The sequence below is a fragment of the Dipodomys spectabilis genome, unplaced genomic scaffold, assembly GCF_019054845.1.
Source record: "Dipodomys spectabilis isolate Male_0828 unplaced genomic scaffold, ASM1905484v1 ptg000234l, whole genome shotgun sequence".
Lineage (NCBI taxonomy): Eukaryota > Metazoa > Chordata > Mammalia > Rodentia > Heteromyidae > Dipodomys > Dipodomys spectabilis.
In genome coordinates this window covers 17,885,083-17,907,170 of record NW_024870911.1, presented here as the reverse complement: position 1 = coordinate 17,907,170, position 22,088 = coordinate 17,885,083, and the positions used below count along the sequence as shown (strand labels likewise).

Genomic DNA, 22,088 nt, shown 5'->3' with positions numbered 1-22,088 from the left:
TTACTGATGGACAGGTAGCTCATACAGAATGGATACAAATTCATCTACAGGACAGGACAGAACAGAATGATGTGCAATTTCGTCATGCTATTTAGAATGATATGAAATTTAAAATAATTGTAGGCTGGAAGTGTGGCTCAGTGATACAGAGCCTGGTGCAAGGCACTGAGTTCAAATCCAATCTGGCCCAAAAAAACCAAACTTCCCAGGTGCCTGTGGCTCATACCTTGTAATCCTAGCTACTCAGGAGGCTGAGAGCTGAGGATTGTGGTTCAAAGTCAGTCCAGGCAGAAAAGTCCACAAGCCTCTTATCTCTAACCACAAAAAGCCAGAAGTGGAGCTGTGACTCAAGTGGTAGAGTGCTAGCCTTGAACACAAAAAGCTCTGGAACGGCACTCAGGCCCAGAGATCAAGTTCTAGGACTGGCAAAAACAAACAAGTAAATAATTTAGGTCATTTCTGGAATTTCTCAATTAATACTTCCAGTCTACAGCTGTGCAAAATGAAACCTCAGACTGAGGAGAGACTGAGCCTTGATTAAACCTAAGCAGCAGATCCAGGATTTCGAAATCTTTCCAACTCTAGTGCATGTTCTCTTACTGTAAGGTGTCAGGGAAAACTGAGAAGAAAAAAGTCCTCATAAGGGGCATTGTTTTCTTGTCTTTGCACTGAATCAAGTCAAACCCCAACAGCCACATCCTCCTTTTACAACTCAGTCTTCTCATCACAGGAAGTATGGGGGGAGGGAGGTCAAGAAGGAAAATAACTGGACACATTTGTGTAAACCATAGCCAAATGTGCTGTAAATGATCACTCCTTCCAAGCTGATTCACAAAGGTCCTCAAGACTCACCATTTCCATCCAGTAATGAGAAGCCTCCAGGTGGAACTGGAAGAAGGCTCATCCTCTTCAGACCTCCATCTCTTGTATGGGAACTGAGGGAAATGTCTATTGTATCATTGATGTTTTTTTTTTTTTATACGTGTCTGAATAAATATGCCAAAGTTTTTTTTTTCAGCTTGCTTTCTGTCAAATGGAAACAGTAAAATAGCCAGGTGCCTGTGGCCCATGCCTAGCTAGTAATCCTAGCTACTCAGAAGGCTGAGATCTGAGAATTGTGGTTCAAAGCCAGCTTGGGGAGGAAAAGTCCCTGAGACTCTTAACTCCTTCAGCAAAAAGCTGGAAGTGGAAGTGTAGCTCAAGTAGTAGAACAAGGCCTGGTACCAGCACAAAAAGGGGGGGGAGGGAAGGAAAACTACAGTAAAATAAGAGACCACTCCTCTTCTCTGTTCTGTAGTAGATTGCTACCTTTCTCTGTCTGTCTTTTCCTATCTAACCTCACCCCTACCCCCACCTTCAATCCAACTCTTTCCAGCTCTTCCTTAAAAGCAAGCATAGGGCACAATCCTTGCAGGGGTGGAAAACATTGGGCCTGTAGGCTATACAAGCCCAGAAAATCATTTGGTACATAACAGGTCAGATACATAGGCTTCTCCTCTGCTCTCATCAGCTGCCCCTTGCCAGTCTGCCTGTATTGATTTATGTATGACTACCTCAATTGTATTATAAATATCCAAATGGCTCGCAGAAAAAAAAAGGATCCCATCCTCACAAGGTTTTACTAATGATCATTATAGGACAAGTGGAAATAACAACAAAAAGCAGCAAGGTAGCAGTTGGCCATACCTGTGATCCCAGCTACTCATGAGGCTGATAGCTGAGGATTGTGGTTCAAATCTGGCACAGGCAGAAAAGTCCCTGAGACTCGTATGACAAAAAAAAACTACCAAAAAGTCAGAAGTGGAGCTGTGTGGCTCAAGGGGTAGACCACTAGTATTGAGCAGAAAGAAAGAAAGAAAAGAAAGAGCTGGGCGCTGGTGGCTCACGCCTGTAATCCTAGCTACTCAGGAGGCTGAGATCTGAGGATCGTGGTTCAAAGCCAGCCCGGGCAGGAGAGACCATGAGACTCCTATCTCCAATAAACCACCAGAAAACCGGAAGTGGCGCTGTAGCTCAAGTGGTAGAGTGCTCGCCTTGAGCTGAAGAGCTGAGGGACAGCGCCCAGGCCCAGAGTTCAAGCCCCACGACCGACAAAAAAAAAAAGAGAGAAGGAAGGAGAAGAAAGAAAAAAAGAAAGAGAGGAAGGAAGAAAGAGAAAGAAAGAAAAAAGAAGGAAGGAAGGGAAAAAAAGAAAGAGAAAGAGAGGAAGGAAGGAAGAGAAAGAAAGGCAGACGGGCAGGCTCAGGGGCAGTGCCCAGGCCTTGAGTTCAAGCCACACCGGCTCCCCCCGCCCCCACACACATGGGCCCATGCTCGCAAGCAAAAATCCTATAGATGCTTTCTCTTTCACAGGTAGAATACTGAAACCTGGAAATAACATCAGAACTCAGGCACTTAAGTGAATGACCAAATCCAAAACCGATTGTTAGGGGCTGGACTATGGGTGATTCACACCTTTAATCCCGGGAGGCTAAAATCTGAAGAGTGCGGTTTGAAGCCAACCTGGGCAGGGAAAGTGAGACTCTGATCTCCAATTACACACCCCAATAGCCAGAATTGGAGCCGTGGCTCCAGTGGGTATCGAGCACCAGCCTTGAGCACAAACCCTCAGGGAGAGAGCCCCCAAGTTCTGAGTTCAAGCCCCAGAACCACACAAAACAACCTAGCGTGGGAACATCAGTGCCATCGGCCTTTTCGTGGGTGGGAGTCTGGCTTTTACCAGCGGAAGCCATAGTAAATGAATCACTTCTTGCTCTGGCGCCCCCCCCCCCCCCCAGCTTGAACTCAGGGTCTGAGCTGTGTGGCTCCAGGCTAGCACTAGCCCTCTACCACTTGAACCACGGCGCCACTGCTAGTTTTCTGGTCACTGGAGATGGGAGGCTCATGGACGTTCCTGCCCGGGCTGGCTCCCAATCTGGACCCCAAGAGCTCCTGCGTAGCCAGGATTCAGGCGTGAGCCACCAGGCACGGCTGCGCACCCGCACCTAGTCTTCCCCAGGCGCTCGGCTCCTCTCGGTTGGGCCAGCACTGAAGGACGGCAGGACCGGCCGAGCCGGTTGCACCAGCCCGCCTGGAGACTCAGGAGGGCGCGCCCAGGACCCACACCCAAGGTACCGACGGTGCCCACACCGAGCTGCCACCTCTAAACCCATTTCCCAGAGGAACTCCGCCCCTCCTCCGTCGGCCCGCCCCTCTCGGTTACGGGCTCGGCACTCTCCCGAGGTGGTTTTTTCCCGGGGAGACCACGCTTTTCCCCCCATGCTTCCCAACGGCTCCGCCTTCCCGCCGGAGCCTGACCCTTCCCAGCGTGCCCGGCGATTCCAGCGTGCGAGGCCCTAGGAGGGCAAGGCCCTAGGGCCTGGCCGGGGGGCGCGAGGGGCACGCTGGGAGTTGTAGTTCCGACGCACCGGAAGGAGGCTGAGAGCTGGCGGAAGGCAGGACTCGGTGTCCCACGGTGCCCTGCGCTCAGCCCGCGCGCTCGCAGCTTCTTGCTCTCTCCGTCCGCCCGCCTGCCCGCCCGCTCCCTTGCTAGCTCGCGCTATCCCTTGCGCTCGCCTCGCGGATCGCGGTGGTTCTGGCCACAGTCTTCGGCTGGGAAGGGGGACAGAGGCGACGGCTCAGGGGAATTGAGGCTACAGTGGTGGTGGTAGGAAGATGTCGGGCGAGGACGAGCAGCAGGAGCAAACTATCGCCGAGGACCTGGTCGTGACCAAGTATAAGATGGGGGGCGACATCGCCAACCGTGAGTGGGGCCTCAGGGGTCCGGGAATCGAGGCTAAGAGGGAGAAGGTGTCGGGCTGGAGCGGCGGGGTGCTGCGGAGTGAGCCACCGAGGGGCGAGCACCGGTCCGCCGGGGCGGCGTGGTGGGAAGACGCACTGTCGCGGCGGGGACTGAGCAGCCAGGCCTGGGCTGCAGTGTGTATGGAGGTGCGGGCAGCGCCCGGCAGGAGCGCAGAGAGGGGTCCCCAGTAGGCTCCGACTCTAGGCCGTTGGTAAGGAGGCAAGGTGCGTCTTCTGACCCTCGCCCTTTAGTCTGGATCTCTGCTGCCTCTGATTCTGGCAGAGACGAGACCAACCTCAAAAATGGAAGGGCCCAGTTGTGGAAGACAGGGGCGCCCCTCGGTTTTGTCAAGGCCCTTGGCCTTCAGGAGCCGAGCCTGCACGTGTTGCCAGGCCCCTGTGCGGATGGCTGGCTTCCCTCTTCCTTTGCTATGGTGCCTGACACCAGCTTCCCCACCACGTGCTTTGCTAGAATCTTTCCTTTATTGCAACTCTTACCCTGGTGGGGGCTCCCTTCTCCCCTTGGGTTAACTCAGGGTCCTGTTGGACAACACTTATGAAGCGTCTAACACAGTTCTGGGAGATAACCTGGATTTTAGGGAAGTTATTCGTGACTATCACCGCTCCAGTGAAGTAGTGATAGTCATAGGAAGGCCATCTGCCTTGTTAGCCTTTCTATTTAATCTCAGGACTTCACCGTGTTTCCAGGTCCAGCTCTCATCCTAGTACTAAAAAAGGGGGACTGATTTTGGCATTGTCACAAGCCGTCCTTATTCCAGCTGTGCTCTGACTTTCTCAGCAGTTGCCTGCCGTTCCAGGCAACTGTCTCATGTTCTATTTTCTCCTTCTAATTCACTTTACCATTTAAAAATCTATGTAAGCAGATATAAACTGCTTGTCTTTGGGGCTTTAAAGTGGTTTTGACAGTAAAGATAGTTGGGAGAAGGTCTCAGAAATGCCACTGGTTTTGAACCCGAGTTTTTCTGGCTTCCAAAGAATCACCAGAACATCTTTAAAACTCAAACGTAGGCATTTATAGTATTTTTTGATGCTTTTTAGTATTTGTGTTTAGTATTGAGTGGCTTAAATCAGATAGAAGGAAAAAAAATGTTCCCACTTTTCCATGTGATGTATAGTTTGAAGCACTGTGATCTGAGATGCCAGTTTTGAAAATAAGATTAAATATTCCTGAGATCTACTGAAAATTGTAAGTCATCCTGAGTCCCAGGGACCTTAGGTTAAGTCCTTTTGCCTTATATACTTGTTTATGGAGAAATAAGGCCACGTAAATTGAGATTACTAATGTCTAATTAGGCTGTCTGAGAAGGGAAGAAGGTAACATTTAACAATGCATCAGCTTGGAGTCAGCAGTTCTACTTTTCTGTTGTCCCTAACGCCCATAAACATCGTGTGTGTGTGTGTGTGTGTGTGTGTGTGTGTGTGTGTGTGTGTGTGTGTGTGTGTGTGTGTGTGTGTGTGTGTGTGTGTGTGTGTGTGTGTGTGTGTGTGTGTGTGTGTGTGTGTGTGTGTGTGGTGCCTTGGAAATCATATTAGTTCTATCTTTATTACACCAAAAATAACATCTTCTGGAAATCAGAGGCCTTACCTAATGAGAAAAGATTGTATATATCCAGTTGTCACAAAATATGAAGGGAGTGTTGGCCTTTATTTTAGGAAAGGAAGGTAGAAATTAGAGATTATGGGTAGATGCATTCCAAGAGGCAAAACTTCTCTCATTTTTTTTTCAGCCCTAGGACAAAGGCACTAGGGAGTATTAAAATCAAATCCAACTTCCAGGTATCCATTGGGTGATAACTAGACAATAAATATAAATACAAACCAGGCTGATCTGTTGGGATTCTGTCCCCAGGAGTACTTCGGTCTTTGGTGGAAGCCTCCAGCTCAGGTGTGTCAGTACTGAGCCTTTGTGAGAAAGGTGATGCCATGATTATGGAAGAGACAGGGAAAATCTTCAAGAAAGAAAAGGAAATGAAAAAAGGTAAAAAGAAATAAAAATCCTTGTTAATATCCCAGGTTTGGCCCTCATTTAGTCCTCTGTTTATCCCCTCCCCCCCTTTTTTTGTAATGATGTACCCCCCCATCCCAGCTCTGGTTGAGATATTTGAAGTGGCAAGTAGGATATAGTTTCCTGCCCATTTCAGACTGTGCTTAAGTCCCTGAAAAAACAAGCACAAGGGCTGAGAAAGTGGCTTAGTGGTAGAGTGCTGGCCGAGCATGCATGAAGCCCTCAGTACCACATAAACAGAAAAAGCCCGAAGTGCCACTGTGGCTCAAGTGGTAGAGTGTTAGCCTTGAGCAAAAGAATCTCAGGGACAGTGCCCAGACCTTGAGTTCAAGCTCCAGGACTGGCCAAAAAAAGGCACAAAAACTCTTCCACCTTTTTTTTTTTTTTTTGGTCATGGGATCTGAACTCTGGGCCTGGGCACTGTCCCTCAGCCCCTCATCTCAAGGCTAGCACTCTACCACTTGAGCCATAGCTCCACTTCCAGCTTTTTCTGCTTATGTATTGCTAAGGAATGGAACCCAGGGCCTCATGCATGCAAGGCACTCTACCACTGAGCCACCTTCCCAGGCCCCCTTCCACTTTTTCTAAAGGGCAACCGGGTTCCTGACGGACAGCAAGGCAGTAAGGCTGATGATTCTTTTTACAGGTATTGCCTTTCCTACCAGCATTTCGGTAAATAACTGTGTATGTCACTTCTCCCCTTTGAAGAGTGACCAGGACTATATTCTCAAGGAAGGTGACTTGGTAAAAATGTAAGGTTAAGCCATTCTAGAGCATTTGTCTTTTTCCTAAGCACTTACTTAGTGTCAGTTCCTAATGGAGTATTCTGCTTTTTCCTTTCAGTGACCTTGGGGTCCATGTGGATGGCTTCATTGCTAACGTGGCTCATACTTTTGTGGTTGGTGTGGCTCAGGTAGGTGATCTGCTTTTGAACTGTTTGGCCTTGATGAGGGGAACTACTACCTTTTATCCTCATCCTGTGTGGCACCACACAAATTGAGTCTCTAAAAAACAGCAAGGCTTTTCATGTTCATTGGTGGTCTTCCAGTCAATTCCATTCCACACAGATATTAGCCAAAAATGGCCAGGTGAATTAGTAAGGTATTCAGGAAGATACTGATTACATTTCCTTATCTACAGGGGACCCAAGTAACAGGGCGGAAAGCAGATGTCATTAAGGCAGCTCACCTTTGTGCGGAAGCTGCCCTACGCCTGGTCAAGCCTGGAAACCAGGTAAGATGTTTGTTCTAAAGATGCACTAGGCAGGAATGACTGCTCTGTATGGAATTATTGTCTTGGTCCTCTTAAAAACAAGTATCTTAAAGATAAAGGAGAATGGGCAGAAACTAATTTGATATTAAGTAGCAATTAATTATGTGGATCTACCATAGATAGTTCTAAGCAAAGGATGGGATATGTGGTCCCTTCCATATAGAGCCTATGTAGATCATTCCTATCTGTGTGTGTATGGTTTTTTTTTTTCTGATGTTTTTGTCTGCTCCTCAGGCTTGAACTCAGGGCCTGTGTGTTGTCCCTAAGCTTTTGTGCTCAAGGCTGGCACTCTGCTACAAAAAAGGTTGGGAGCATGGTTCAGTGGTGGATGCTTTCCTAGGAAGTGCAAGACCCTGTATTCAAACGAGTATCAGAAATACATAGGACAATAAATTCATGCCAAAGTGAGGGCAAATTTTTTGTGTTGTTGCAAGACAGTATTTAGAAGACTAGACCTGGTGGAATTCTCATGAACTAATGGGACTGAACATATTAAATTGTTAGTGGAGACCTCTTTCTGTAATGCTTAAATTAGCAGAGATTCATTTAATTGTCAAAATTTCTCTTTCTTTGTGCTCTCTTATTCACCACTTTTTTCCCCCTGTTCCTCACACTTTTATTCAATTTTCCTTCATCTCCACAATTCCTTAACTACAGTCTGCTTAAATATCTGTCTTAGGGGGCTGGGAAGGTGGCTCAGTGGTAGAGTGCTTGCCTTGCATGCATGAGGCCCTGGGTTCGATTCCTCAGCACCACATAAGCAGAAAAAGCCGTAAGTGGCACTGTGGCTCAAGTGGTAGAGTGCTTGCCTTGAGCTGAAGAGCTGAGGGACAGTGCCCAGGCCCAGAGTTCAGGCCCATGACCGGACCCCCCCCCCCCCCTGCAAAAAAAAAGAGTATGATGTCTTTGGCCCCAAGTTTCATCTGTCTTTGTTTTCTTGTAATGATTTTTAAAATCAGATATATTCTAAACCCCTTTGAACAGTGAGTTACCATTGCTGTTTTGGGCATTTTTTATTTTTGTTTTGTATAATAGCTCATATATAGCTACGTAATCAACAGCATCTGTATTACTTACTGATTAAAAGTTACATTGAGCTTGTTTTCCATTTGTGAAATGGCAAAAATAAAATTGTGCCTTATTCTCACAGTTGTAACAATGAGATGATCCATGTAATGTATTAATTATAGTTCCTGGTACATAAATATTTAAATATTCAGTAAATAGTAGCCATGGCTAATTATGCATTGGTTTGAAAAAGTTTTTATGTTTAGTGAAAATTTACAGAGAAAAAATGTGGTTGCTGTTGCCTTTTACTAAGTAGAGTGCTAGGTATAAAGAAACAAATGCTGCATATTAGACAATACAAGAATACAAAAATGTTCTAGGTGCTGGTGGCTCACGCCTATAATCCTAGCTATTCAGGAGGCTGAGATCTGAGGATCGTGGTTCAAAGCCTGCCCAGGCAGGAAAGTTCGTGAGATTCTTATTTCCAATTAACCACCAGAAAATCGGAAGTGACACTGTAGCTCAAGTGGTAGAGTGCTTCCCTTTAGCCAAGAGCTGAAGGACAGCGCCCAGGCCCAGAGTTCAAGCCCTACAACCAACCAAAAAAAAAAGTTAAGATATAGATGTGTAAGGTATTTTTCACTTGGAGAGGTAAGTCTATGGAATGAAAATCCAGTGAATAGGTTCTTTGAAGCTTTTTTATTCTCATGGTAGACAATTTATTAGCTCAATATATCTTCACCTTTTATCTGATCTTATACTTCTAGAATACACAAGTGACAGAAGCCTGGAATAAAGTTGCCCACTCATTTAATTGCACGCCAATAGAAGGTGAGATCTCCGATTACAGGGATGAGGGTCTAGGAATGAGTGGTTTTGCAGAATTAAAGTTTTTGCTCCTTTAAGCATCCACCCTAGCCCTCACTCATTCTATGTCAGAAACCTTAATGCCCTGTTCCTATACCATCAAGATAACTTGGGTGGGTGAAACTTTTTTAGACTCTGGATAGCTGGCACCATCGGCCTTTTCCTGTCTGTAGGTATGCTGTCACATCAGTTGAAGCAGCATGTGATTGATGGAGAAAAGACCATTATCCAGAATCCCACAGACCAGCAAAAGTAGGTGCCAGCCCCCATTCTTTGACTTACTAGACTAGTTGCCAGCCATTTCTGTACTCCTTAATTATGTCCACCTTCTATTCCCAACTCCTTTAGTGACTCCTAATGATTCGCTTTCTATCCCTTTCAGGAAAGACCATGAAAAGGCTGAGTTTGAGGTACATGAAGTATATGCTGTAGATGTGCTTGTCAGCTCAGGAGAGGGCAAGGTGAGGAGAGTACAGAGTCAGCAAGAATGATGACTGGTGGGGATGGTGTTAAGCCAGACAAAATGTAACCTAACAATTCTTGTAGGCCAAGGATGCAGGACAGAGAACCACCATTTACAAACGAGACCCCTCTAAACAATATGGCCTGAAAATGAAAACTTCACGTGCCTTTTTCAGTGAAGTGGAAAGGCGTTTCGATGCTATGCCATTTACTTTAAGGTACTGTGCTTAGCAAGAACAGGACTTGGAACCAGTCTGACTCAGACAATGTACCCTGGAATGCTCCCCCCCCCCCCCATCCCTCTCTTCCTTTCCTTCCTGCCCAGACTTGTAGCTTGTGCATGAATGCAGGCGCTCTCTTCTCACCTCCTGATCTCCTTTCTCATGGAAGGTAATTTAAAAGAGCGACCCTAAGCATTTCTGTCTAAGGGTAGGAATGATTTTTAAAACAGGAGTAAGCAGGATAGATGTGGTTCAGGTGATAGAACACCTGTCTAGAAAGTAACTTCAAACCCCAGACCCACAAGCTGAGTACCTGAGTGATACAATACTTTCCTAGCATGTGAGAGAGGCTAGAAAATTAGTAAAATGATTAGACTCAAACTGAGTTGGGCCTAGTGATTACATCTGCAGTTCCTACATTTGGGAGGCTGACTGAAAATTTGATGCCAGCCTGGGCTACATGGCAAGACCCTGTGTCAAAGAGCAAAAGTAACTAAATGAGAAGTCTTTATAGGTAGTTAAGGATACCTCTGAATTCTATCTTCCTCTTCCCCAGAGCATTTGAAGATGAGAAGAAAGCTCGAATGGGTGTGGTAGAGTGTGCCAAGCATGAGCTGCTTCAACCATTTAATGTTCTCTATGAGAAGGAGGGTGAGTTCTGATCATGGTTTGGCTTTAGAGTTTCTGATTTTACAGTGTCCTACTCCTTGTAACTTCAGAAAAGAACTAAGTATGGGCAAAGGGACCTTTTATCAAAATACGTCTTCAATTTCCCTAGGTGAATTTGTTGCCCAGTTTAAATTCACAGTTCTACTCATGCCCAATGGTCCTATGCGGATAACCAGTGGTCCCTTTGAGCCAGACCTCTACAAGTCTGAGCTGGAGGTTCAGGATGCAGAGTTAAAGGTCAGTGTGAACTGGGAAGTAGTGAGCATGTGGCACCTGTCCTGGGAGTGAGCAGCTTGAAAAGAACTGCAGTGTTGATCAACACTTGGAATTTCTTTCACATTCCTTAGTGTGTTGTTGCCTTTTCTCTGTTTGCAGGCCCTTCTCCAAAGTTCCGCAAGTCGGAAAACCCAGAAAAAGAAGAAAAAGAAGGTAGTTATGATCATTCTCTTTTGTAAGGGCATTAGCTGTATATTGCTGTTGAGTCTGTCTTCCTTGGCAGTAGTGGGATGTAATGTCCCCCCTTCGGCCACAGAGTTGAGGTATTCTGACAAGTCTCCTTTTCTCCAAATACAGGCCTCTAAGACTGCAGAGAATGCCACCAGTGGGGAAACATTAGAAGACAATGAAGCTGGGGACTGAGGTGGGTCCCATATCCCCAGCTTGCTGCTCCTGCCTCATCCCCTTCCCACCACACCCCAGGCTCTGAAGTGCAGTTCGTCTTCTCCACCAGGACCGCCAGCAGAGCAGGGTCTCCCTGTCCCCATCCCAGTACCCCCACCCAGCCCTTCCAACAACAACCAGCTCCAACTGACTGCTCTTGGGAAGCCAGGCTTCCCAATACCGAAGACTACTTTAAATAGAAAAAAAGAAATGGAATAATAAAATCAGGAGTCAAAAGTCCATCGTCTTCAAGCCCTCTTTCTAGCCTTTTCTACTACTCTGCTTGGTCAAGGTGTGTGGCCCTGCAGCAGAACAGGGAGGAGGCTAAATTAGCCACCACCATTAAAACTTCAGCTGAAATTTTTTTTTTTTTTATACCACTCTGATATCAGCATTTTCTCATCTACTTGGGGCTTTTTTTCCCCCTCTCTTATTTCCCACTTTGCCCGAGCATTTTGTCTGCCCTCAAAATTACTAAAGAGGACCTGTTCTTCAGATTATTTTTACCTGTGGCAGATGCATCCATTTGGGCCTTCCTTAGGAACTGAAGTCTCCCTTTTATGAAGAGATTCTCATCTATCAAGTGGATCCCCGTTCAAATGTTTTTTTTTTTTAGTCATTTTTGTTCTGCAAGATGTCCCCTCTGTGCACGCACCCCTAATTTCCACAAAGCGTAAAGAAATAATCCAGTTCAGCCTTTACTCCAGTCAGTGGGGGCTTCCCTTGCTCCCTCTTACACAACCTAAGCTGGAAGTTCAACTGTGGTTTATACCCTGTTTGAACTATCTTGACCTCTCTCCCTGGAAAGAAAACCCAGAAACCAGAGGAGTACACTGAAGAGTCAACTCCTAGCCTTCTGAAGCTGTGGACTTAGGATTGGATGAGTTGCTAGGGGTTTTTAGACCTGACAAAATTGAATACCTCTGGCATGCTGGCTGACCCAGGGAACTAGGGCTCCCACTAACTTAGGAGGTTTTTAAGATGACATTAAAATAAATTTGGATTTGCTCATAATTGCCTGTGTCTGTGGCTGTTATCTATCTGGTGGAGATGGGGAATGTCAATTCAGCAAGTAATAAGCAGTTGAGAGTTATTCTACAGTGCTGTACTTTACCTAAAAGAAGGGCTATCTTGGGTTGGGGGAGGAGTGTCATAAATTCTGGATTCTCTGAAGATAAACAATAAATGAGATGAGCACTGGTGCTTCATAGCTGGAATCCTAGCTGCTCAGTATGCTGAGATCTGAGGATCACATCTCAAAGCCAGGAGTGGAGATATGGTTCAAATGGTAGAGCACTGAGTTCAAGCTCTACTACCAGCATTAAAAAAATATAGTAGGTAAACTGGTATATTGATACTGGTTTGGAACTAGGACATGGAGTTGGATACTGTAAAAACTCTGCAAGTGTTTGCCCTATTTCAAGAAACAGGCTAATTTTTAAGACCAAGATGTGACGTTTGGTTAATTTGTTGATTAGACTTAAGTATATGAGGCAATGCTGACCTAGGGATTCTGAACAATTGCAGCTTACCATTAAAAGTAGATTCAGTCAAAAATCCTGTGTTGTCCATATTCATCCCTTAATACATTTGTCCAAACTATAGAATGTACACCAAGCTTGAACTCCAGTATAGCCATGCATGATCTTTGGGTGGAAGATAGCATGTCAATGTAATCTGTTGGTTGTGACAACTACAGTACATTATTGTGACAGCTGTTGAGGCTTCACAGTGGAGTAGGAAATATATGGGAAATTACACCTCAAATTTTACTGGAAACCTAAAACTTTAGAAGATAGTTAAAACTAATAGGTAAAAAATAAAACTCATAGCTTATAGAACAGCAATTGGCAATCATGGTGGGCTTGTAAAATGATCTTGCTAGAGATGTTTTGATTTTTAATTTTTTTAATGTTTAAATTTTTGTCATACTCTATGGTCACAATCCTAGAATTACTTAAATGCTCTAAGTTTTAAAGTTTTCATTGAAGTGAAATGCGAATAAATGAAAATCTCAGGAGGGCTGGGAAGGTGGCTCAGTGGTAGAGCGCTTGCCTTGCATGCATGAGACCCTGGGTTTGATTCCTCAGTACCACATAAGCAAAAAGAAAAAAGCCGGAAGTGGTGCTGTGGCTCCAGTGGTAGAGCGCTAGCCTTGAGCTGAAGAGCTGAGGGACAGCGCCCAGGCCCAGAGTTCAGGCTCCACAACCGGATTTCCCCCCCCCCCCCCAAAAAAAAACAAAAAAAACTTTATTTTTGAATCTGATGTACATGGATCCTCCTGTGTCAGCTTGCATTGTGCTGGGAGATTACAGGTCACACCGCTCCAGACTTTTTCCTTTCTTTTTTGCCAATCCTGGGGCGTGAACTCAGGGGCCTGGGCACTGTCCCTGAACTTCTTTTGCTCAAGGCTAGCACTCTACCACTTGAGCCACAGTGCCACTTCAGGCTTTTTTTTTTGGGTCCGGTTGTGGGGCCTGAACTCTGGGCCTGAGCGCTGTCCCTCAGCTCTTCAGCTCAAGGCTAGTGCTCTACCACTTGAGCCACAGCACCACTTCCGGCTTTTTTTTCTTTTTGCTTATGTGGTGCTAAGGAATCGAACCCAAGGTCTCAGGCATGCAAGGCAAGCGCTCTACCACTGAGCCAACTTCCCAGCCCCAGTTCAGGCTTTTTCTGTTCATATGGTACTGAGGAATTAAACCCAGGGCTTTATGCATGCTAGGCCAAGCACTCTTATCACCAAGCCACATTCCTAGTTAGTAGTATACATTAGTTATAGAGTGGCTTCATTGTGACATTTCCACGCCGTCTACAATGTATCCTGTCTGCAATGAGTCCTTATTATCACTCCCTTATCTCCCTGCCCTCTTAAAACAATTTCAGCAAGTTTCATTGTTCCGTTTTCATTTGGGCAAATAAAACCACATTCATCCTTATTCACATTCAATTCAAGCTTCCTGTAAGCCATATCTGAGGATGTTTTCCAGTGATTCTCAACTAACTATACGATGAAAATGGAAAAGTTCCTATAAGACCAAATGTCATACTTTCTCTAAAGAAGAATTAGCTAACCTTGTTTCTGCTTTGTCGACAGCAAGTTAGCTTATAAAAATGCAAAGTCCATTCCACAGTTCACATCAATCCATAAGAAAATGGAGGACTTCGCCAAGAAACTGCAACTCCCAAGAAGCAATGAGAGAAATCGGAAGCCCTGGCTCTTTCCTGGTTTAGCACCTCTCCGTCCTAGACAGGAAAAGCGTGCTCACGTTGAAATAATATATTCATAACAAAACTGGAAAGCTGAGTGTCCTGGTAAAGCCAATTCGAAATACTTCGCTTTCCTACAGGATTAATTTGATCTCATTTGCCCTCTGATAGCGGCTGAAAACGATTCTTACTCTGATTGGACAGTCCCGCCCTTAGAGGGCGGGAAAAGGGGGGGGGGGGAGGCCGAGAGTAGCGGAAGTGACGACACTAAGAACGCCAATAAATAGTCGTAGGCGGAACTTGGCTCTCTCTCGGCCTTAGCGCCATCTTCCTAGGTGAGTGGTATTGTGTTCTGCCTGCAATCCATTAACATCTGACCTCTATATTTACCATCTCCGGAGAAAACTAACTATAACCTTTTTCTCTTCCTTGGCAGGAACAACTGCGCCATGAGAGCCAAGGTGAGCGGTTTCTAGCAGGGAGATTGGGAGTTGGCAAGGGGGAGATCCCAACAAGGAAAGACGGCCGTGCTTCTCAATCGCAGCATTCTATGTTCGGGCGGTGGTCAGCATACTTTTGGGGGGGGGGGAAGGAAAAAAAGGTGCCCATTGGACCCTGGAGGGTGTTCAAACGGGTGTAAGAAACGGACTTGGGGTCTTATGTCAACCTATGGTCATTGTTAATGCTACGTCCATTCCTTCATACTAGCTAAGAGCTTGCTCAGTTTTTAAACCTATGGTGTACGTCTGTATTTTGTTAATAAGGATCTCTTTTTTTTCTTTTCCCTTTGCCTCATAATCGGGTTGTTAGTGGAGGAAGAAGCGAATGCGCAGGTATGTTGAGACAACTCGCCTGGGAGGATACCCTTGGACAAAAAAAAAAGGAACTGTGAGAAAAAGTTTTGCCTCGGCAGAATCAGTGATTAACCCCCTAAGTGCACAGGGAAGGAAAAACTGGTTTGTAAACAGCATGTCTTCTCGTGTGTACTTTTCAGGCTGAAGCGCAAAAGAAGAAAGATGAGGCAGAGGTCCAAGTAAACCAGCTTGTGCACCCGTCGAGGCCAGAGGAGCAGGAGGAATAAGGAATGCCATAGGCTGGGACGCTGAGTTTGTTGGACTGCATGCCGCCGTGATTTCCCAGTGGATCTAGAAACTTCCATCGCCAAGATCGTTTCTGAAAGACACACCTTGCTCATAACCAAGCATCCCCTGATGGTCCTGTGCCCCGGACCTGTGACATTCTGGACTAGTTCTGTTCATAGTTGTGGCCGAGTGTGACGCGTGTACAATAAACCATCTCTTTTGCTGTTGCAGCTGAACTTTCAAATCGTCTTGTCTTTTACGTCCTCATTACGACTTCGGGGGGGCGGGGAGCGGGTTGTGTGGCTCGTTGCTGGTTAAGCGGTGTCAACACTCTGGATGGTGTCAAAAAGTTAACCCGGGCAATATCTTGGGTGCTAGGTGTGGGCGGCGGGTGCTGGGGTTTGGAGCCATGTGGGCGCCTGAGGGTATGTTCCAAGGTTCCGGTAAAAGTTCGAGCTTGCACCGCACTACTACTAAGGCGTGCTCGGTGTTTTTCCGTCGCTGGGGCTCCTTAAGGTTGCTGGGTCGTGTTGCCATGGTGACGCGCAAGGGTTGTTGGGAACTTCCTGCGGCTTGTCGCGCCGCTTCGCATACCATAGAGTATGGTTCCGGGTCTGGCGGCTAGATCGTCGCCCTTCCGCAGGAAGCGGAAGAGCGGTGGAGTGGGCGGCTCTTTGTCGAAGCTTGAGGACCGGCAGGCGGCAGCAGCAACTACGGCGGCGGCGGCAGGTGAGGGAGGCGGGAGACTTAGGTGGAGGCCGCGCCCGGAGGGGAGGAGTCGGGGCTGGCCCAGCGGCTGGGCTCCGCTGGCCCACACGAGGCCCCCCCAAGAACCTATCTGGCTTTTTTTCCTCGCAACCCAAGACAGGGTCCCTTTTCTGACTGACCCGGCTTCGCGAGCAAACGCCAGCTTCGTGACGTCACGGCCCTTCCCATCCCTTCATCTTGATGTCACCTAGACGCCCTCCCCCTGCACCGACTTCCTTAGTGTCCTTTTCACTGGTCTCATGGCCAAGTGCCGGAGCCACTGTCCTCAAGAACAGAAGAAGAAGCTAGAAGACTTGCTTTAGGGAAACTCTTAGGACTTTTCGCAAACTCTGGGTGTTGGGAAGCGTCACAATCACCGACCCCCCAGTCTAATGTGCCATCCCATGTGCTGTCAGTTGCCGCTCTTCCTTCGGCCGTTCTAACCCCCGGCCCTAGCCTGTCCTCTGGACCCCCACATCCTCCTTCATCTCGAGGTAGAGCTTCCTCCACCTACTGTTCATTGAAGATGGGTTTTCCAACTCATCTTCCCAGTCTGAGGTCACTTCTATCCCTTATTCCCTTATTCTTGGGGTTGTTTTTTTTTTTTTTTTTTTGGCAACTCCTCTCTTTGACAGGAAAAGTTGCCGTGTTGTCCGACTTCGTTCCTATTTATGACAACTACCTCAGAGTTCTGTTCTCCCACCCAAGTTTCTGTTTATTTGTTTTTGTTCAGAACCCAGCAGTGATGTGGAGGTGGAGACCCACAGGAGTCCGGGACTTCACCTGAGCTACCTCAGGTATTAATTCTGGGAGAGTTGGGTGGGGAGAAGTATATCTAATTATCTGTTCTGGTGGGATTTGTAGTGTGGGTCAGGCTTGGGTAGATGGCGACTTATTCTTCACCTGATGGTTTCTCTTTTAGTAGAAGTTCACATCTTAACCAGGTGGCTCATTCCTATACGCCTAACTACTCAGGAGGCTGAGAGCTGAGGATTGAAGTTCAAAGCCAGACTAGGCAGGAAAGTCCTGGAGACTCTTATCTTGGATTACCTACCCAAAAGAAAAGCTGGAAGTGGAGCTGTGGCTCAAGTGATTGAGTGCTAGCCTCAGGCCCAGAGTTCAAGCTCCAGAACTGGCGTGCGCACACACACACAGTTGGGATCTTCTCTTTTACCACACACACACATACACACACACACACACACACACACACACACACACACACAGTTGGGATCTTCTCTTTTACCACTTCCTTTTATTCTTCCCTACTTACTGTTTTTTGTTTGTTTGTTTTTCTAGTCCTGAGGCTTGAACTGGGCCTGCTCGCTGTCCCTGAGCCTCGTTATGCTCATGGCTAACACTCTACCACTTGAGCCAAAGCACCACTTCCAGCCTTTTCTGAATAGTTTATTGGATATAAAAATCTCATGCACTTTTCTGCCTGGGTTGGCTTCAAACCACAATCATCAGATCTCAACCTCCTGAGTAGTTAGAATTACAGGTGTGAGTCACCCACGTCTGACTTGGGCTACTAACTTTTGGAGGAGATATGAAGACCTCTTCTTTTGTACAAATTTTTGTGTAACTCTGGCTCTGATCTGGTCTGTTGTTTTAGGGTAATCTTAAGGCTGGAGGGTTGGATGGGGAAGTCAAAGCTAACAGAATCAGGAGAGATCAGTTATACCTAAGGGGAAACAATACGAAATCCGTTTGAACAGCAGGGGGAGCCTGAACACTATGAAAGGTTTAGGAGGTAAGACACGTGGTAACTAGGACTCCCAGTTTGTTAGGAGTGAGGGCCTGGAGGGGAGTGCTAGAACTAGGGCAGTGGACTGGCATTCCAGAGCTCTCTTGGGAAATAGATTTAAAAAGCTTTTATAGAGGCTATAAATAATTAGTGTCTTAATGGGGTAAGGAATGGCGTGGTTTGATGTCAGTGGATCTTCTCATGGAAGGGTTAGGGGAGTGGGGACTGGGCAAAAGTCGATTGTTCCTATCAAATTTACTTCTTCACATCTTGACCTTGCCACAAATGGTTTTACCCCGGGGTGCGTAGTGGTGGCTGGAAATGGAAATTCTAGTTTAGAATATCTCCCCTGAAGTGGAGGGGGCCAACTTTCCATGGTTGAGCATGGTAGTAAGAGAAAACAATAATGACAGAATAGCAACAGCCCTCAAACTGGTAACAGTAGGCTCTTCGTCAAGGATTTCTTGGGTTCTAGAGATCTGGTAGATACAGAACTCTCACCTATAATCCCATGGAAGAGTAGTTAAGGAAATATTTTACTGGTACCCTACTGTCCGTAAGCTGTAACAGTGAAGCAGCCAGTCCTTAGGGCACTATTCCAGTCTCCTGCTAGCCTATTCAGAAACCAACAACAGTTTTAATTTCACTCCCATGATTTTAATAAGGTCATCTTAGAAGGGAAGATAAAATCCAACACTCCCTGCCCCCTCCTGGGGCTTCACCCCAACTCCCTCCCTTAGCCAGGCAAGTGTGAATCACTCTGACCAAGACCAGGTGCATAAGGGCTTGGGCAGGACTTCTGGCCAAGTCCGTCAGAATTCCTGTCTCTCAGATTTGCCACCTCCAAAGCCATTGCCCCACTGGACTGCCTGCTCTACACACAGGAAGAGAGGGGGGAATCTCTGGTGGAGTCTGGTTTGACAGATTGATACATTTCCCCTCTTCCTGCCTCCCCCTTCCCTCCTTTTTTTTAGCAGTCACCAAGAGTGGCAAGAAAAGGAAGAAAGCCCTGACTTAGCGGGGACCAGGATGCCTGACCGGGACAGCTATGCCAACGGCACTGGAAGCAACGGTGGCGGCCCTGGAAGCAGTGGCAGTGAGGAGACGGGTGTGGCAGGAGCAGGCAGTGGAGGAACCAGCTCGGATGCCATCTGTAGAGACTTCCTGAGGAATGTGTGCAAGCGAGGCAAACGTTGTCGATATCGTCACCCAGACATGAGTGAGGTGTCCAACTTAGGGGTGAGCAAAAATGAATTCATCTTTTGCCATGACTTCCAGAACAAGGAGTGTAGCCGCCCAAACTGCCGTTTTATCCATGGCTCCAAGGAGGATGAGGATGGCTATAAGAAGACAGGAGAGCTTCCCCCTCGGCTGAGGCAAAAAGTAGCAGCTGGCCTGGGCCTTTCACCAGCTGACCTGCCAAATGGAAAGGAGGAGGTCCCTATCTGCCGTGACTTCCTCAAGGGTGATTGTCAGAGAGGAGCCAAGTGCAAGTTCCGTCACCTGCAACGGGATTTTGAGTTTGATGCTCGAGGTGGAGGCGGCACTGGAGGTGGGGGCGCCACAGGCGCAGTTCCCCCAGGAAGACGTCACGATCTTTATGATATCTATGACCTTTCTGACAGGGGCTTTGAGGACCACGAACCAGGCCCCAAGCGCCGGAGAGGTGGATGCTGCCCTCCTGATGGCCCTCATTTTGAGTCATACGAATATAACTTGGCTCCACCCCGAGGGGTAGAATGTAGACTACTAGAAGAAGAGAATGCCATGCTCAGGAAGCGCGTAGAGGAATTAAAGAAGCAGGTCAACAACCTGCTGGCCACCAATGAGGTACTTCTGGAACAAAACGCCCAGTTCCGCAATCAAGCCAAGGTCATGACCCTGAGCTCTACTGCACCAGCCACTGAGCAAACTCTAGCCCCCACTGTGGGCACTGTCGCCACTTTTAACCATGGCATTGCCCAGACTCACACTACGCTCAGCAGCCAGGCTCTACAGCCTCGTCCTGTGTCCCAGCAAGAACTGGTAGCCCCTGCTGGAGCTCCAGCGGCTCCCCCAACTAATGCTGCACCTCCTGCTGCTCCACCACCCCCACCCCCACACTTGAACCCAGAGATCACGCCACTCTCAGCTGCTCTGGCTCAAACAATTGCCCAAGGAATGGCTCCCCCACCTGTCTCCATGGCTCCTGTAGCTGTATCTGTGGCTCCTGTGGCTCCTGTGGCTGTATCGATGGCCCAGCCCTTAGCAGGAATCACAATGAGCCACACCACCACTCCCATGGTGACTTATCCTATTGCTTCCCAGAGCATGCGCATCACAGCCATGCCACACTGATGGGGCTAAAGGACATTCCCCTGGTGTAGCCTCTCAGGGCTGAGGTCAAGGGGCCCTTGCCCACTCGCCTAGCCCTTCCAACCCTGTCTGAAGGGCTCCCTCAAGAACTAGAACAAGGAATATGCTTCTGAGGAGCATTTCCTGAGGTGGAATTGGGCAGGTGTGTCCTCATCTGTCTTTTAGGAGTGCACTCTTGTCCTTCAGGCCTCACTCAAGTGGTGGTTTGCGTAGAAGTTCAGACTGAAGCCAGCAGCAAGGAAGGACTGACTGAGGGTCTCTGTCCTCGGTGCTCAGCAGGAAGTTGAGGACATCCCTGGTTGTGTCCTTTCTTCTGAACAGCACAGGTTCCAGTACTGGTTTTGGAAGAAAAAGTGCCCCATCCAGAGGGAGATCCAGGAAAGATTGGGAAGTGGGTGGCCAGAGAGAAGATCTTATAGGAGCCTTCAGATGATTTGTGGCCCAGTTGGTTTGAATAATACAGAAATTGCTCCTGGGCCCCTGGGAAGGCCGGGACCATAGTACTCCAGCCCAAAGACTAGGGGAGCATCCATTTACCTAGCTTGGTCTGGATATCTGTAGGGCAGGGCCCACTACTTTCCAAAGAAATAAAATTAACTATTATTTTTAACAAATGGAGGCAGTGAAAACTTTCTTAGATATTCTTTGTGGAAAATGGGAGCATAAAATAGATCTAATGCCAAAATGGGGTAAAAACCCTACCCTCACATAGGTTGGGTAAGTTGGATGGATGCCATCATAGATGGCTAGGGACCAAATGGAGCCTTGGGGAAGGCACTCTGTGGGGTAAAAGCTTTGGAGCCACCTAGTCTAGTTTAAAAATAGTCCCATCTGTTTCTGGTCTCTGTCTGCATGTGCTATTCCCAGGTTGTCTTAGTAACAAGGGCTTCTAGGGTCATTCAGGGGGGCAGGTACTAAGGAGGGTGTATGTGCTCAGAAATGGGGTTGAGATGTTATGGAGTTAGCAGATAATTCCCTTAACTCAAACAGCAGGGCAGATGGCATTGCCTCTCTTGAGTTGTTGATAGCAGTTATGCCCCTCCAGCTCCAAGCCTTCTCTAGTGGCAATGCCTTAAGCCTTCAAAGGGTTGGGAGGGGCTAGGAAAAGGGAGTTCTTCTGAGGACACAAGCTTCAGGGTTTATTTCCTTTCTTCGGTCTCTATACTTAAGACCAGAGGTTTTATATCCACTTAAGGCCAGGGACCCCAGTGACCAAACTTCAGTTCCTCCGCAGCTCATGGCTAATGTAAGGGAAACAACAGGTGTCTGGTGCAATGGCACGGTGGTTTGGAGGGCATGCAAAGTGATGCTGTGTGTACTTCCCTCATTGCATCTTCAGCTACCTCTTTCTGGTAAGGTTGACAAATCAGGTTTGGAGATGGTGGGCTAGATCAAGGCTGGTTACTGGGGTAAAAAAAATGCCTGGCACAGTAGACTGTTCCTGTAGTCCCAGCTTCTCAAAAGGCTGGGTCTGGGCAAGAGGACCACTTGAGCCTTGAGAGACTGGTTGGACACCAGTCTGGGTAACACAGAGATCCCTATCTCTGAGGGAGTGCTAAAGAAAAAAGTAAGCAGAATTGCTTATGGATTTTTTTTTTTTTTTGTCGGTCATGGGGCTTGAACTCTGGGCCTGGGCGCTGTCCCACAGCTCTTCAGCTCAAGGCGAGCACTCTACCACTTGAGCTACAGCGCCACTTCCGGTTTTCTAGTGGTTTATTGGAGATAGGAGTCTCACGGTCTTTCCTTCCCCGGGCTGGCTTTGAACCGCGATTCTCAGATCTCAGCCTCCTGAGTAGCTAGGATTACAGGCGTGAGCCACCGGCGCCCGGCTGCTTATGGATTTTTAAAAACAACACATTGGTAAGCTTAATGTTCAGTTTCTGGTGCAATTTTGGGTTATTAAAAGATGGCATAGGAGCATATAGAAATGTGAGTATAGATACCAACATGAATTCTCCTCAGTTAAAATCTTAATTTTATTTTCT

At 47.3% G+C, this 22,088-nt stretch overlaps 3 protein-coding genes and 1 long non-coding RNA gene across 7 annotated transcripts in view; all 4 read left to right on the top strand.

The window, feature by feature from the left end:
• Positions 1-3,443: 3,443 nt before the first annotated feature.
• Pa2g4 (proliferation-associated 2G4) lies at positions 3,444-11,979 on the top strand. Of its 2 annotated transcripts, XM_042698779.1 has the most exons (14): positions 3,444-3,742; positions 5,651-5,779; positions 6,453-6,558; positions 6,650-6,719; positions 6,947-7,039; positions 8,854-8,917; positions 9,127-9,205; positions 9,336-9,414; positions 9,500-9,633; positions 10,193-10,287; positions 10,415-10,542; positions 10,681-10,734; positions 10,879-10,945; positions 11,507-11,979. In XM_042698779.1, the coding sequence occupies exons 1-13, from the start codon at positions 3,655-3,657 to the stop codon at positions 10,942-10,944; spliced, it is 1,185 nt and encodes a 394-aa protein (XP_042554713.1). In that variant the 5' UTR covers positions 3,444-3,654; the 3' UTR covers position 10,945; positions 11,507-11,979. The 2 variants fall into 2 exon arrangements, with proteins under 2 accessions (XP_042554713.1, XP_042554712.1); XM_042698778.1 differs by having other exon boundaries at positions 10,879-11,979.
• A 2,467-nt stretch (positions 11,980-14,446) lies between these two features.
• Positions 14,447-15,487, top strand: LOC122124102. Its single transcript, XR_006150497.1, has 4 exons — positions 14,447-14,507; positions 14,609-14,633; positions 14,983-15,005; positions 15,167-15,487. It is a non-coding gene; the product is annotated as an uncharacterized LOC122124102 (long non-coding RNA).
• Positions 15,488-15,907: 420 nt separating this feature from the next.
• On the top strand, positions 15,908-20,727 carry Zc3h10 (zinc finger CCCH-type containing 10). Of its 3 annotated transcripts, none has more exons than XM_042698631.1 (3): positions 15,908-15,983; positions 16,735-16,798; positions 18,723-20,726. In XM_042698631.1, exon 3 carries the CDS (start codon positions 18,778-18,780, stop codon positions 20,083-20,085), a length of 1,308 nt encoding a protein of 435 aa, XP_042554565.1. In that variant the 5' UTR covers positions 15,908-15,983; positions 16,735-16,798; positions 18,723-18,777; the 3' UTR covers positions 20,086-20,726. The 3 variants fall into 3 exon arrangements, with proteins under 3 accessions (XP_042554565.1, XP_042554566.1, XP_042554567.1); XM_042698632.1 differs by lacking the exon at positions 15,908-15,983 and adding an exon at positions 16,047-16,495; XM_042698633.1 differs by lacking the exons at positions 15,908-15,983; positions 16,735-16,798 and having other exon boundaries at positions 18,857-18,934; positions 19,027-20,727.
• Esyt1 (extended synaptotagmin 1) overlaps positions 16,780-22,088 on the top strand; it is a 29,745-nt gene continuing 24,436 nt past the window's right edge. Inside the window, exons 1-2 of the mRNA XM_042698630.1 lie at positions 16,780-16,784; positions 21,634-21,637. The gene's annotated coding sequence lies outside the window, so the exon portion shown is untranslated. The remainder of the gene's footprint in view (positions 16,785-21,633; positions 21,638-22,088) is intronic.

What these genes read in the sequence shown, in the direction of transcription:
- Pa2g4 (XM_042698779.1), top strand. Translation starts at nt 3,655, where the DNA reads ATGTCGGGCGAGGACGAGCAGCAGGAGCAAACTATCGCCGAGGACCTG. An exon ending in TGGTCAAGCCTGGAAACCAG is followed by an intron (nt 7,040 to 8,853) that starts GTAAGATGTTTG and finishes TTATACTTCTAG; the next exon opens with AATACACAAGTGACAGAAGC. An exon ending in TGTTCTCTATGAGAAGGAGG is followed by an intron (nt 10,288 to 10,414) that starts GTGAGTTCTGAT and finishes CAATTTCCCTAG; the next exon opens with GTGAATTTGTTGCCCAGTTT.
- Zc3h10 (XM_042698631.1), top strand. Translation starts at nt 18,778, where the DNA reads ATGCCTGACCGGGACAGCTATGCCAACGGCACTGGAAGCAACGGTGGC.